This window comes from Phyllobates terribilis, unplaced genomic scaffold (genome assembly GCF_046119375.1).
Source record: "Phyllobates terribilis strain yellow unplaced genomic scaffold, ASM4611937v1 Scaffold_12__6_contigs__length_324123572, whole genome shotgun sequence".
Taxonomy (NCBI): Eukaryota; Metazoa; Chordata; class Amphibia; order Anura; family Dendrobatidae; genus Phyllobates; species Phyllobates terribilis.
The window spans coordinates 39487836-39500675 of NW_027362772.1; the positions used below are offsets into that span (position 1 = coordinate 39487836).

General features: G+C 46.7%; 1 protein-coding gene across 3 annotated transcripts in view; it reads right to left on the reverse strand.

Annotated features, from left to right (window-relative positions):
* Positions 1–3965: 3965 nt before the first annotated feature.
* Positions 3966–12840, reverse strand: part of LOC141173019 (N-formyl peptide receptor 2-like) — a 43792-nt gene continuing 34917 nt past the window's right edge. For 2 of the 3 annotated variants that reach the window (XM_073657645.1, XM_073657646.1), the window contains one exon: positions 3966–5163. In XM_073657645.1, coding sequence (XP_073513746.1) covers positions 4188–5163 — 976 coding nt within the window. In that variant the 3' untranslated portion in view covers positions 3966–4187. Of the gene's footprint in view, positions 5164–6420; positions 6465–12840 lie in introns of those variants that run through there. The other variant, XM_073657647.1, reaches the window with a different exon arrangement.

Consider the following 12840-nt stretch of genomic DNA (forward strand, 5'->3'; position numbering starts at 1 on the left):
TCCGTACACTGAGCCTCAACGTGTTTCCCCTCCAGGTAAAGCTTCTTCAGGAGACCCATGGAGAATTAAATAGTAGATATCCATTGAGTGCCAAGCTGATTAATATAATGTATTTATTTTATATAGCATCAACATATTCCGCAGCACTTTACAATTCAGACAATTTACAGACATTATCGGCATTGTTCTCATTGGGGCTCACAATCTACATTCCCTATCAGTATTTCTTTGGAGTGTAGGAGGAAACCGGAGAACCTGCAGGAAACCCACGCAAACACGGAGAGAACATACAAACTGTAACATCCCTGGCGCCATCTTACCTATCAATCCAGGCTGCACACTTTGCTCCAGTACCTGCTGTGTCTCCTGTCTGATTGATTAGGGCGGCGGTGTGGCTACTGCCTGATTCTTATAGTTACTGTGTGCGCACTCCTAATGCCTCCCCAGCCTATTGCTGTGAGTCACTGGATACTTAAACCCCCTCCACCCAGTGGGGGGTGCCTGAGCAACACTTTCATTCAGTGTGTTCTGTGCAACTGAGTTGCAAAGTCCTGTCCTGTATCCTGTCTGTTTCCACCACCCTGGGGGCTGTATACCCAGGTCTGTTACCTGTATCTGTGACTTCTTGCCTGTTCCGCCACCCTGGGGGCTGTATACCCAGGCCTGTTACCTGTATCTGTGACTTCTAGTCTGTTTCCGCCACCCTGGGGGATGAGTTCCCAGGCACATTCCCTCATCTCGTTCCTGGTTCAGTTCCTGTCTGAACAGTGTCCTAGCCAGTTACCTGTTTGTCTCTATGTCCGAACCTTCCCTTTTCCTGCAGTGTCTGAACCTGCACGAAACTCCAACTCGTTGTCTCTGTACTTCTGTTTGTCAGTTTTGTGTCCACTCGCTACTTCATTGTAAGCACCTTGTGTGTATCTGTTTCTGCTTGTCCCGTTTCCCTGCCTCCGTATCTACCCCCTGTGTTCTAACTATCTTCCTGTATTTTCCAGTCTGTTCCATGTGAACAGAGCCCTGTCCTGTCTGCCTGCACCTTCTGCTCTGCTCTGCTTGTTCACCGCACCTGCGGTTCCGCTCTGCTCTGCTTGTTCATCACACCTGCAGTTCTGTTCTGCTCTGCTTGTTCACTGCCCCTGCGGTTCCGCTCCGCTCTGCTTGTTCACCACACCTGCAGTTTTGCTCCGCTCTGCATGTTCACCGCACCTGCGGTTTTGCTCCGCTCTGCTTGTTCACCGCACCTGCAGTTTCACTCTGCTGTGTTTGTTCACCGCACCGGCGGTTCTGCACTGCTTGTTCACCGCACTGGCAGTTTCGCTCTGCTCTGCTTGTTCACCGCATTGGCGGTTTTGCTCCGCTCTGCTTGTTCACCGCATCTGCGGTTTCGCTCTGCTCTGCTGTCCACTGCACCTGCGTTTTCGCTCTGCTCTGCCCCACTTGTCCTCCGCGCCTGTGGTTCTGCTCTGCTAGTCCACTGCACCTGCAGCTCCGTTCCTGTGTCCCAGTATTTACTGGTCCCTATCCTGCCTGCGTTCTTACCTGACAGTACCCACCTGTCTGCATGCCAGCCATGCCTGCCAGTGCCCACCTGTCTGCATCCCAGCCGTGCCTCCCAGTGCCCACCTGTCTGCCTACCAGCCGTGCCTGCCAATACCCACCTGTCTTCATACCAGCCGCGCCTGCCAGTACCCACCAGTCTGTATGCCAGCCTAACCTGCCTGTTCCTGCATTCCCCGGTGTGGGTCAACAGCTGTGACCGGGGTCTGACCTGGAGTAGCACTTGGTCCCTCTACTCGGTTCCTCCCTGCTTCACGGAGTTGACTGAGTCGCCATGTGACCTTGATCAGACCGAGTTGATACTTAGTTACGCCCCTCCAGGCACTCCTTGGTTCATGGTCCAGTGGGATCACTAATCAAGCTCACGCCAGTCAGTCTGGGCGCGAGCGTAACACAAACTCCTTGCAGATATTGTTCTTGGTGGAACTTGAACCCAGGAACCCAGTTCTGCAAGGCTGCAGTGCTAACCAAAGCCGATTGTGTGGACTGGACACTCAATGGATATCTACTCTTTCTTTTCTCCATGAGACTCCTGAAGAAGCTTTAACAGGAAGGGAAACACGTGGAACAGTGTGTGGATCGCTAAGCACATGTTACGATAATGGCGTAGCACTTTTGGAATCCAGTGGCCAAAGAAGTACGAGCAGGAACAGCAAGCAGTAATAGATGTTCTTGGAATAACAAGGGGTTATAGGAAAACAATCCAGAGATAAATGAAAGCTGTCTGGGTAAGAACGTTCAGGAGCTTGAGACTGGAACTAGACTAGCAGCAAGACGCAATACTCAAGTAATAAGTAAGAGATCCATGAGGCTTTAAGTAGGCCCAGACAGGAAACAAGGTTCAGAATCTACCATCTTAGTTAAGGGCAATTGTAGAACCCATCAGCAGCCTCCAGTCGTAAGGATTTAAATTGCAGCACAATTATTAAGGTGAACAACAGCAGCCACTAGTGGTCAAACTATAGGAGGACAGCATGAATCCTGATAGTACAATAGATACATACTGTCAGTATGAAAGAATTTATCTTCGCTATTTGAGTGATATTGTAGCAGAAGACAGAAAAACATCAGAAGAACTCTTGCAGGATGTGCTATTAGTGAGAAAAGGCTGCTATTTTCTGGTCAGGCAAAATCAAGTGGGACCAAGCTGTGCTAGAAGATTTGAAGGGGGAGAAAATCCAGATACCAGACCTGATCAGGTGATCCACAGGAAGGTTTTCCTGGATATACAAGCCATGTGCGCCAAACCGCAGACAGATTTGGCACCAAGCTGAAGAGCAGAGCAGACGTGCTTTAAAGGTGCCACAGAGCCCAGCATGACAAGCCTCAGATGGAGTGCCAGACCGTGCCTGAAAAGGTCTGGACCTGTCACAGAAATGCCCTTAGTTCTGCGCATGTTGGCCAGAGCCTGGACCCACGCTCTTCACTGATTAAGTTCCCAGGATCCGACGTCGCCTGTCAGGAGCCAATGTCTAGACCTCCTTTCCCCAAGCCTGAGAGACTACCGTCGATGGACAAGCCAAGAAAAGCAGAGAGAAGACTGCGATAGTAGAGGTGCGCCAGCAGTAGCGGAGGAACAGCGCAAGTGAGCAGGGCCGTCACTTCCAACTTTGACTTATGGTACCATTGGGATTAGGACTTTAGGTTGGGAAGATGAGCGGTTTGTGCATGGGAGGCTCAATGGGACCCGATTGACTATATCCAGAAGAAACTTGCGGCCTAGCGGGAAGAACCGGTGACCCCCACTAGGGCCATATAGATAGAAAGAAGACTTACGTGGTGACTCCCACGACCGGGTGCACCACATTACAAAAAATAACTTTACTGTTACTTACTGAAAGATTTCTTTTGTTAATTCAAGTTACTGTTGATTTCTATTGTTACTACTAAACCCTTTTAAAATAATTGTTATACATATTAAGTGGTTATATCAATCCCTGACTGTTCCCGCCTCTTGGTCTCTATGCGTTGCATTCCGGCACCTGTGTTACATTATACTCCTTTGATTTGTCCTCATTTTTTTTCTTATAAAAATCTTGATCGAATGTTGATTTTTAGTCTGCCCTAAATGCCTTCCTTTGTATCACATTGCACATACAATAATTGGATATACCTTTTCATGGATTTCTAGTTTTTTGTGTTGTATTGTCCTAGGGGCCAATATTGCATATCTAATAATGATTTACTGTTTTTATGGGGATGTGATATATTAGAATTGAAATGATGATCCTCTTGACACCATAATTTATGCTGAATGAAAAAATAATAACAACACTAATAACTAACAAAAATATACATTTGTTATTTGTTACCATAACTGATTGATCAGTAAAACAAAGTTAACAAAATTTTGCCAGAAAGTGAACGTCATAAAATAAAACCTCAGGATTACAGTGGAATTACTGTTTTTTCTTCTTGTTGTTTTTATTTAAATTCCATCTCACTTTCTCCCATTTTTCAGTATTTAACATGAAAAGAGTCATTCAAATCTACATTTTTTATAGTGCTATGCTGATTATGCTGATGGGAAAAGAAAAAAGTTATAATTCTTGGAAGATGGAAAGAATAAAAGAAGAGAAAAAAATATGTGACAAAATTCAAAAGCATATAAGGATTTACATACAACTGGATTATTTGTTAAACTTCTGTAGCGCATTTCCTAAATCCTCTTGTTCTCTGCTCAGGTCATTAGGATGGTCACTTAAGACTTTTTCTAATCTGGATGGGATTGATCTGAAGAAACATTGTTGAAAATCCGGTCCCATAAAAACATAAATGATTGGATTGATGCAACTGTTAAGACAAGCCAGGCTGGTAATAATATTATTTACAATGACAAATGGAATAATATCTTTAACATAAATGGCTGTTATTGGCCAGATGTAATATGGAAACCAGCAGATAAAGAAACACAATATAACAGCGGTGATGATCCTGGAGGATCTCTGAGATCTCTGGGATCTCTTATTTTTTCTAAGTTTGTAAAAAATGGTGACATAACTGGTGAAGATGATGAAAAACGGGATCACACACATTATAACTAACCTGATCAGCTGAATAGTTTCTTTCATCTCACGGAATTCAGGATGTGTATAAGTGATCTCTAGACACCATTCACTTCGATCATCCAAATAGAATGCATATAAGAAGAACACTAAACCAGTTACAATTAAGCTCAATCCCCAAATGATCGCTGCAGTGATTCTCACCAGTTTAGGAGTTCTATGAACTTTTGCCCAAAATGGCCACATGACGGATACCCAGCGGTCAATACTCATGGCCGTCAGGAGAAGAACACTGGAGGTCATGTTTAGATAAAACAAGAAAATGTTACAAAAGCAGAATGAAATATATACATAAAATGAGGAAAGTTCAGTCCACTGTACAATTCGCAGAGGCAGAGACGCACAGCACAGGAAGTCCGCGATGGCCAGGTGGAGGAACCACACGGCACTGATTGTATTCTTCATCCTGAATCCGGAAATCCAGATGACTAATCCATTACCAATAATTCCGAGAACCAAAATGCTGCTCAATAAAGTAATCATCATCTTCTGTAAAATGTTCATATAATGATGAAACATTGTGTCATGTTCATCAGGTGACCTGAGAAGATGCCATTGGATAAACATTAGGCAAATATATTTGTAGTTCCATAAATTTCTGTTTTGTATGCAACTGGGATACATGGAAGACAGGGGCTGACATCAAATTGTACAGAGTACAATTAAAACTTATCTCTCTCACCCACAAAGCTCTCCACAGTTTTGCACCACCATACATCTCCTCCCTCATCTCCGTCCACTACCCTACTCATGCTCTTCATTCTGCAACTGATCTAAGACTAACATCCTCCATATTCCGAACCTCCCACTTCCCTCTCCAAGACTTCTCTTGTGCTGCACCAGTTTTCTGGAATGCAATACCGTGGACAATCTGACAATCTGATTGAAATCTAACCCCCACATTTTTAAGAGTCCTTTAGACAGGACTATCACATCACACACTAATCTAACTCTTTCCTGTTCTTTCTTTCTAAATTTTCCTCAGACTCTGGTCCCTTCTACTCACCTGTCTCCACATCCTCCATGCACCCAATAGCTATTGGTAACTGTACCCAGACAGCTCCTGCCTGATAGCTGGATCTTGAAGCTTATTTGAAATGCTCCATTTATTATAATAATGGCTGAACCATACAGTCATGGCTGAAAGTGTTGGCATCCTTGAAATTGTTGCAGAAAATGAAGTATTTTTCCCAGAAAATTATTGCAATTACACATGTTTTGTTATACACATGTTTATTTCCTTTGTGTGTATTGGAACAACACAAAAAAAAGAGAAAAAAAGGCGATTAGACATAATTTCACAGAAAGCCCCAAAATGGGCCGGACAAAATTGTTGCCACCTTTCCAAAATTGTCGCTAAACAACTTTGTTTCAAGCATGTGATGCTCATTCAAATCCACCTGTGGCAAGTAACATGTGTGGGCAGCATGAAAATCACACCTGAAACCAGATAAAAAAGGAAGAGGTTGACTCAATCTTTGCATTGTGTGTCTGTGTGTGCCACACTAAGCATGGAGAACAGAAAGAGAAGATGAGAACTGTCTGAGGGCTTGAGAACCAAAATTGTTGAACAATATCAACAATCTCAAGGTTATAAGTCCATCTCCAGAGATCTGGATGTTCCTTTGTCCATGGTGTGCAACATAATCAAGAAGTTTACACCCCATGGCACTGTAGCTAATCTTCTTGGATGTGGACGGCAGAGAAAAATTGATGAAAGGTTGAAATGCAGGATAGTCTGGATGGTGGATAAGCATGAAAACAAAAAGGAAAATAGGGGTAAGGAGAGTCAGCTCACCGGTAAATTAGTGTTCCTTAGAAGGTCATCGCATGGAACCACCCTGGTACGGATCGAGCACAAGCACAGCAGGAAAAGAAGAAGATTTATTATTAAGATTATATTTATTGTTAATAAAAATTCATTTCTCTTTATTGAGTAAAATTTAAACGATAATCCAGTGGATACAGTCAAAAGCAACTACCATGCACCCTCCATGGCAATCCAGATCTTTGGACGCTTTTTTCTTGTTGAAATTTTCAGTGGAGGCATATATCCGGAAAATGGGAATGTTCATCTGAGGAATGAATGCTTGATGAACCAGTTGATAAGTTCAAGCTAGCATTAGAAAAGCTGACTCTCCTTCCCTGTTTATTTTTGTAAAACCTATTAGAGTTTCCAGTTTTTAGAATGGACTTATTGGATCTATATGTATTCTATGTATAAACTCTATCCATTTTATAGTCCATGGTATCCCTTTCAAATTTCGATTTTTTAATCTCTGAAATATGATCCTTTAGTTTTTGAAGATTTTTTGTCATTTTATCATTCAGTTTATCGAAATTCTCTGAGTTGATGTGATATTTCAAAGAGATCTGGATCTTATTAATGCCTTTTTTTTATTGCAGACATTTCTTGCAGTGCATATCTCACTATCAATGCCATCAGCTTAAGGGAACAAGTGGTGAGTATTTGGTTCCATTCACATTGGAAGAACTCTGCGTATATCGCAGTCCTCTTGGAACTATCTCTTTTGAGATATATGATTGCAGAGAAGTGGAATCCCACCACAACTTTACTTCTTTTATTATCTTTTTTTCTAATTCTTTCATAAGGGATTCTAGGTTGTCCTTCATGGGTGCAATGGTAGTGCTGGTCATAGGAACATGTCTCTCATTAAAAATAGAGGCAAATTTTTCTAGCCTCTTTGTATCCAAGTTTAAATCCAAAAAGCTAGTAGGAAGATCTGTATCCCTTTTCATATCGAAATATTCAAATATGTTTAAATAAAATTGCTACAGTGCAACCAGGAGCACGACAAAAAACCCAATGACACATGAAAACAAAAAGGAAAATAGGGGTAAGTAGCCTCAATCAAGTCCCAAAGATATTCAAGCTGTCCTTCAGACTCAAGGTGCATAAGTGTCAGTGCAAACTATCATTCATTTTTTTATTAAATTAAATGTTATAGCAGGGGACCCAGGAGGACCTTACTGGTGACACAGAGACATAAAAATGCTAGACTGCAATATGCCAAAATGTATGTGAGGAAGCCAAAACCCTTCTGGGAAAGTGACCTGTGGACTGATGAGGCCAAGATAGAGGTTTTGGTAAATCACATCATTCTACTGTTTACTGAAAACGGAATGATGCATACAAAGAAACAAACACAATACCTACACTCAAATATGGTGGAGGTTCAAAGATATTTAGGGGTTGTTTTTCTGCCTCTGGCACTGGGGGCTTGATTGTGTGCAATGCTGTAGTATCAGCGTCTCTGCCCTCTGACAGGCAGAGACGCCGTCCCTCTTACCGCCACGCTCCCGGCCCGGCGTCTTCCAGCTCTCCTGCTGCTGCTGGCATGCGCAGCTTCCTGGGCACTGTGCTTAGGGCACGCTCGCGCGCTCCCTCCCTCTTAAAGGGGCAGTGCGCGCCATCCTAAGGAGTCCCCGGCCAATGGCCGGACGACCTCTCATATAAAAGGCACCTCCTCCAAACTGGAGGTGCCCGTGCAAGGTTGTAGCTTTGTGTCCTAAACTCTGCTTCAGCCTTCAGGTCAAGCTGCTAGCCTGAATACCAGTCCAGTCCGCCTGCCTGAATACCAGTCCAGTCCGCCAGCCTGACTACCTGTCCCATCCGCCAGCCTAACTACCAGTCCAGTCCACCAGCCTGATTACCAGTCCTGTCCGCCAGCCTGACTACCTGTCTCCGCCTGCCAAGTGTACCCTCCTGCCCGATGGTCTGACTACGATCCTAACCCGCCAGTCTGTCTATGGGCCTGGCTTGCCTGCCTACCCGGAGACCGTACCAGTTACCTGCCGTGCCTATCTGTCAGCCTACCTGGAGGATCCTACCAGTTACCTGCCATGCCTATCAGTCAGCCTATCTGGAGGCTCCTGTCAGTTACCTGCCGTGCCTACCCAGAGGCTCCTGCCAGTTACCTGTGTGAGTCACCTGCTCTCATACAAAGACAGACCCAGAGAAGCACCTTGTCCCTCTGCTCGGTCCTTCCCTGGTTCACGGAGTCGATTGAGCCGCCGTGTGACCTTGGTCAGTCTGAGTTGATACCTAGTTACGCCACTCTGGTCCCTCCTTGCACCGCAGCACAGAGGTACCACCACCTGGATCTGCAACAGTTTGCATGGGTCATGGAACCCGGTGGCCCCCAGGCTCCTTTGCTTGCTGACCTGAACCAGGAGGTTTCTCGTCAGAGATCCCAACAGGAAACCATCCTGACCTACCTGCAGTCTGCCAACTCTCGCCTGGACACGCTGCCTGTCCCAGCTGTGCCGGCCTCGTGCTGAGCGACACCTGCTCCGGCATCGCTGCTGCCTACCAATACCACGGCATCCAGCATAGGACCATGGCTTTCTGCGCCTCCTCATTTTGGAGGTGACCCCGTCTTATGTCGGGGTTTTCTGAACCAGTGCACGCTGCACTTTGAACTTCTGGCACATCAGTTTCTCTCCGACCGGGCCAAGGTGGCGTTCATCATGTCTCACCTCACCGGGGAAGCATTGGCATGGCTAAACCCTCTATGGGAGAGAGGGGATTCCCTCGTGTCCGATCTTCTTGCTCTCCTCACTACTTTCCAGAGGGTTTTCGATGAGCCTGGACAAAGGATTTCTACTGCCTCCTCATTTCTCTGTCTCTGCCAAGGGAGTCTCACCATGTGCCAGTATGCCATACAGTTCCATACCCTCACTTCTGAGCTTGCCTGGGACAATGAGGCCCTGGTGTCCACCTTCTGGGAGGGTCTTTCCGGTCAGATTAAGGATGACTAAGGATTAATTAGCCGGCCGGGACATTCCTACCACCCTGGATGACCTGGTGTCACTAGCTACCGGATTGACATCCGTTTTCTAGAACGTGCTAAGGAGACTACCCTGGAGAGAAGATTTCCTCGTCTTGCTCCTGTTTTCCATAAACCTGCTTCCCAACCAGCAACTCCCTGGGCACTCTCACCTGAACCTATGCAGATCAACCAGACCAAGATGGTCAAATCTCGCCAAGATACACGCTGAGCCGAGGGGAGCTGTTTCTACTGTGGTAGTAAGGAGCACCTGATCCATTCCTGCCCAGTGAAGCCGGGAAACTCCAGTGTCTAGGACCGCACGGAGAAGTCATCCTAGGCTAGAGTAAATCCTCTCCATTCTTGACTTTACCTGTCTCTATCTCCTGTGGAGAGAACCGCTTCTTTGAAACCGCACATCTGGATTCCGGAGCCACTGGGAATCTCATTTCCCAGTCCCTTGTAGAGAAGTATCAGATTCCTACCAAAGCTCTGGCTGAAACATTGGCAGTCACTTCCGTGGATGGAAGACTCCTTCCAGTGACCATCTTGCTCGTCACAGAGCCCGTAACCCTGCAGGAGAGGTTCTCCTTCCATGTGCTTTCCGGACTCTCTCACTCCCTTTTGCTAGGTCTACCCTGGCTACAGAGAGATGAACCCATTCTGAATTGGCAATCCGGTAAGGTGCTCCTTTGGGGGCAGGATTGCCACGAGACCTGCCTGGTCCCAGTCTGCCCGGTTCGACCTCTGTCTACTCCGGCTAATTTACCAGGTCTACCGGCACCTTACTGGTCCTATGCAGATGTCTTCGATATGAAGGAAGCAGAGACACTGCCACCTCTTAGGCCATATGATTGCCCTATCGACCTGGTACCCGGTGCCACTCCACCCCGTGGGCGTATTTACCCGTTGTCGTTGGCCGAGATCCGGGCCATGTCTGAGTACATCGAAGAAAATCTGGCTAGAAGATTCATCCGAAAATCTACCTCCCCGGCTGGAGCCGGAATTTTCTTCGTAAAAAAGATTCACTATGCCCCTGTATTGATTATAGAGGACTCAACCAGATTACTTTCAAAAACAAATACCCCCTGCAGCTCATCTCTGAGCTGTTCGACTGCCTTAAAGGCACGAAGATCTTCTCCAAGCTTGATCTTCGTGGGGCGTTTAACTTGGTCAGGATCCGGCAAGGAGACGAGTGGAAGACTGCATTCAATACCCGGGACGGCCACTATGAATACCGTGTGATGCCCTTCGGTCTCTGTAATGCACCAGCCGTCTTCAAAGAATTAGTTAACAACATCTTCTGTGACCTCTTAGAGTCTTGCGCGGTGGTGTACCTGGACGACATCTTGGTCTTCTCTCCGGATCTTCCCACACACCGGAAGGATGTTCGTCAGGTCCTGCTTAGGCTCAGGCAGAATCGCCTATATGCAAAATTTGAGAAATGCCTCTTCGAGCAGACCTCTCTTCTGTTACTGGGCTATATTATCTCTAAGACTGGTCTACGGATGGACCCCGAGAAGGTCTCTGCCGTCTTAAAGTGGCCCCGTCCGGAGGGTTTGAAGGCGATTCAACGATTCCTGGGCTTCGCCAACTATTACCGTCTCTTCATCCCACATTTCTCTTACCGGATTTCTCCCACCTCTGCGCTCACCAGAAAGGGAGCAAATCCTGAGGAATGGCCGTCCGAAGTGGAGAAGGCCTTCCTCTCCTTAAAACAAGCCTTCTCTTCGGCCCCAGTGCTGCACCATACGGATAGCAACAAACAGTTCTTTCTGGAGGTTGATGCTCCTCTTCTGGAGCCGGAGCGGTACTCACCCAGAAATCTCCGTCCGGGAGAATGTTGACCTGTGGCTTCTTCTCCAAGCTCTTCTCCTCATCCGAGCGCAACTACTCCATAGGAGACCAAGAACTGCTAGCCATCAAATTGGCGCTGGTGGGGTGGCGTTACCTGCTTGAAGGGGCTCTGCACCCGGTGGTCATCTATGCTGACCACAAAAACCTGGCATAGCTACAGAATGCCCAAAGACTCAATCTGCATCAGGCCTGGTGGTCTTTGTTCTTCGCCCGCTTCAACTTTACCCTACATTACTGCCCGGCGGACAAGAACGTTAAAGCCGACGCCTTGTCCCTATCCTTCCTGTCTTCTGATCAAGAGGAGGAGCCTATGCATATCATCGATCCCTCCAAAGTGATGAATGTGGCCCCCTTGGACCTGTCTCATCTCCCACCCGGGAAGACGTTTGTAGCGGTTCCGGATTGTAAGAAGGTACTTCACTGGGGTCATTCATCTAAACTAGCCGGCCATGCTGTCCAGAAGAAGACCTTCCTGCTCATTACCCGGAATTACTGGTGGCCTACCCTTCGTAAGGATGTGGTAGACTTCGTCACGCCCTGTTCGTCCTGTGCCCGCAACAAGGTTCCCAGACATCTTCCAGCCGGCTGCCTCGTGCCTCTTCCTGTACCTGCTGCCCCGTGGCAACACATTGCTATGGACTTTATTACTGATCTCCCTGTTTCTGCCAGTTGTACGATCATTTGGGTGGTCACTGACAGCTTTTCTAAAATGGCCCACTTCATCCCTCTGCCTGGTCTCACGTCTGCATCTCTGCTGGCTAAGGATTTCATCCATCACATCTTTCGTCTCCACGGCCTACCCCTCCACATTGTGTCTGATCGCGGGGTCCAGTTCACTTTGTGTTTCTGGAGAGCAACGTGTAAACGTCTGGATGTCATCCTTGATTTCTCCTCAACTTACCATCCGCAGTCCAATGGCTAAGTGGAACATATCAACCAGATCCTTACCAGCTTCCTCCGGCACTTCGTAAACGCTCACCACACCGATTGGGTAGAGCTCCTACCATGGGCCTAGTTCTCCCAAAAAAACCATGAGAGCGAATCTTCTTCCAAGTCCCCGTTCTTTGTGGTCTACGGTCAACATCCCCGGATTCCGTTTCCCGTCTCCGCTTCAATGGACAACCCTGCCGCGGAGTCTCTGGTCAGCGAATTTTCCACCATTTGGGAAGACACTAGGTCCGCACTTCTTCAATCCTCCAAGCGGATGAAGAAACATGCTGAAAAGAGACGTCTGGATCCGCCTCAATTCCATCCGGGGGACAAGGTTTGGCTCTCCTCCAGACATGTTCGCCTCTAAATACCCTCCTATAAGTTGGGTCCACGGTTCATTGGCCTATTCGAAGTCGTCAAGCAAATCATCCCAGTAGCCTACAAGTTAAAACTCCCGGCCACATTACGGATTCCCAAATAGTGTTGAGACTCCCCCGTAGTGTTCGTCGAACACTGTCGAACACCGTTAAAACCAATGGCAGGCAAACAAAAACACTTAGAAACACATAGAAAACACCTTCAAAGGTGTCCAAAAGCTGACAAACTGCTCAGAAGACACAACTAACACATGGAAAAGTGAC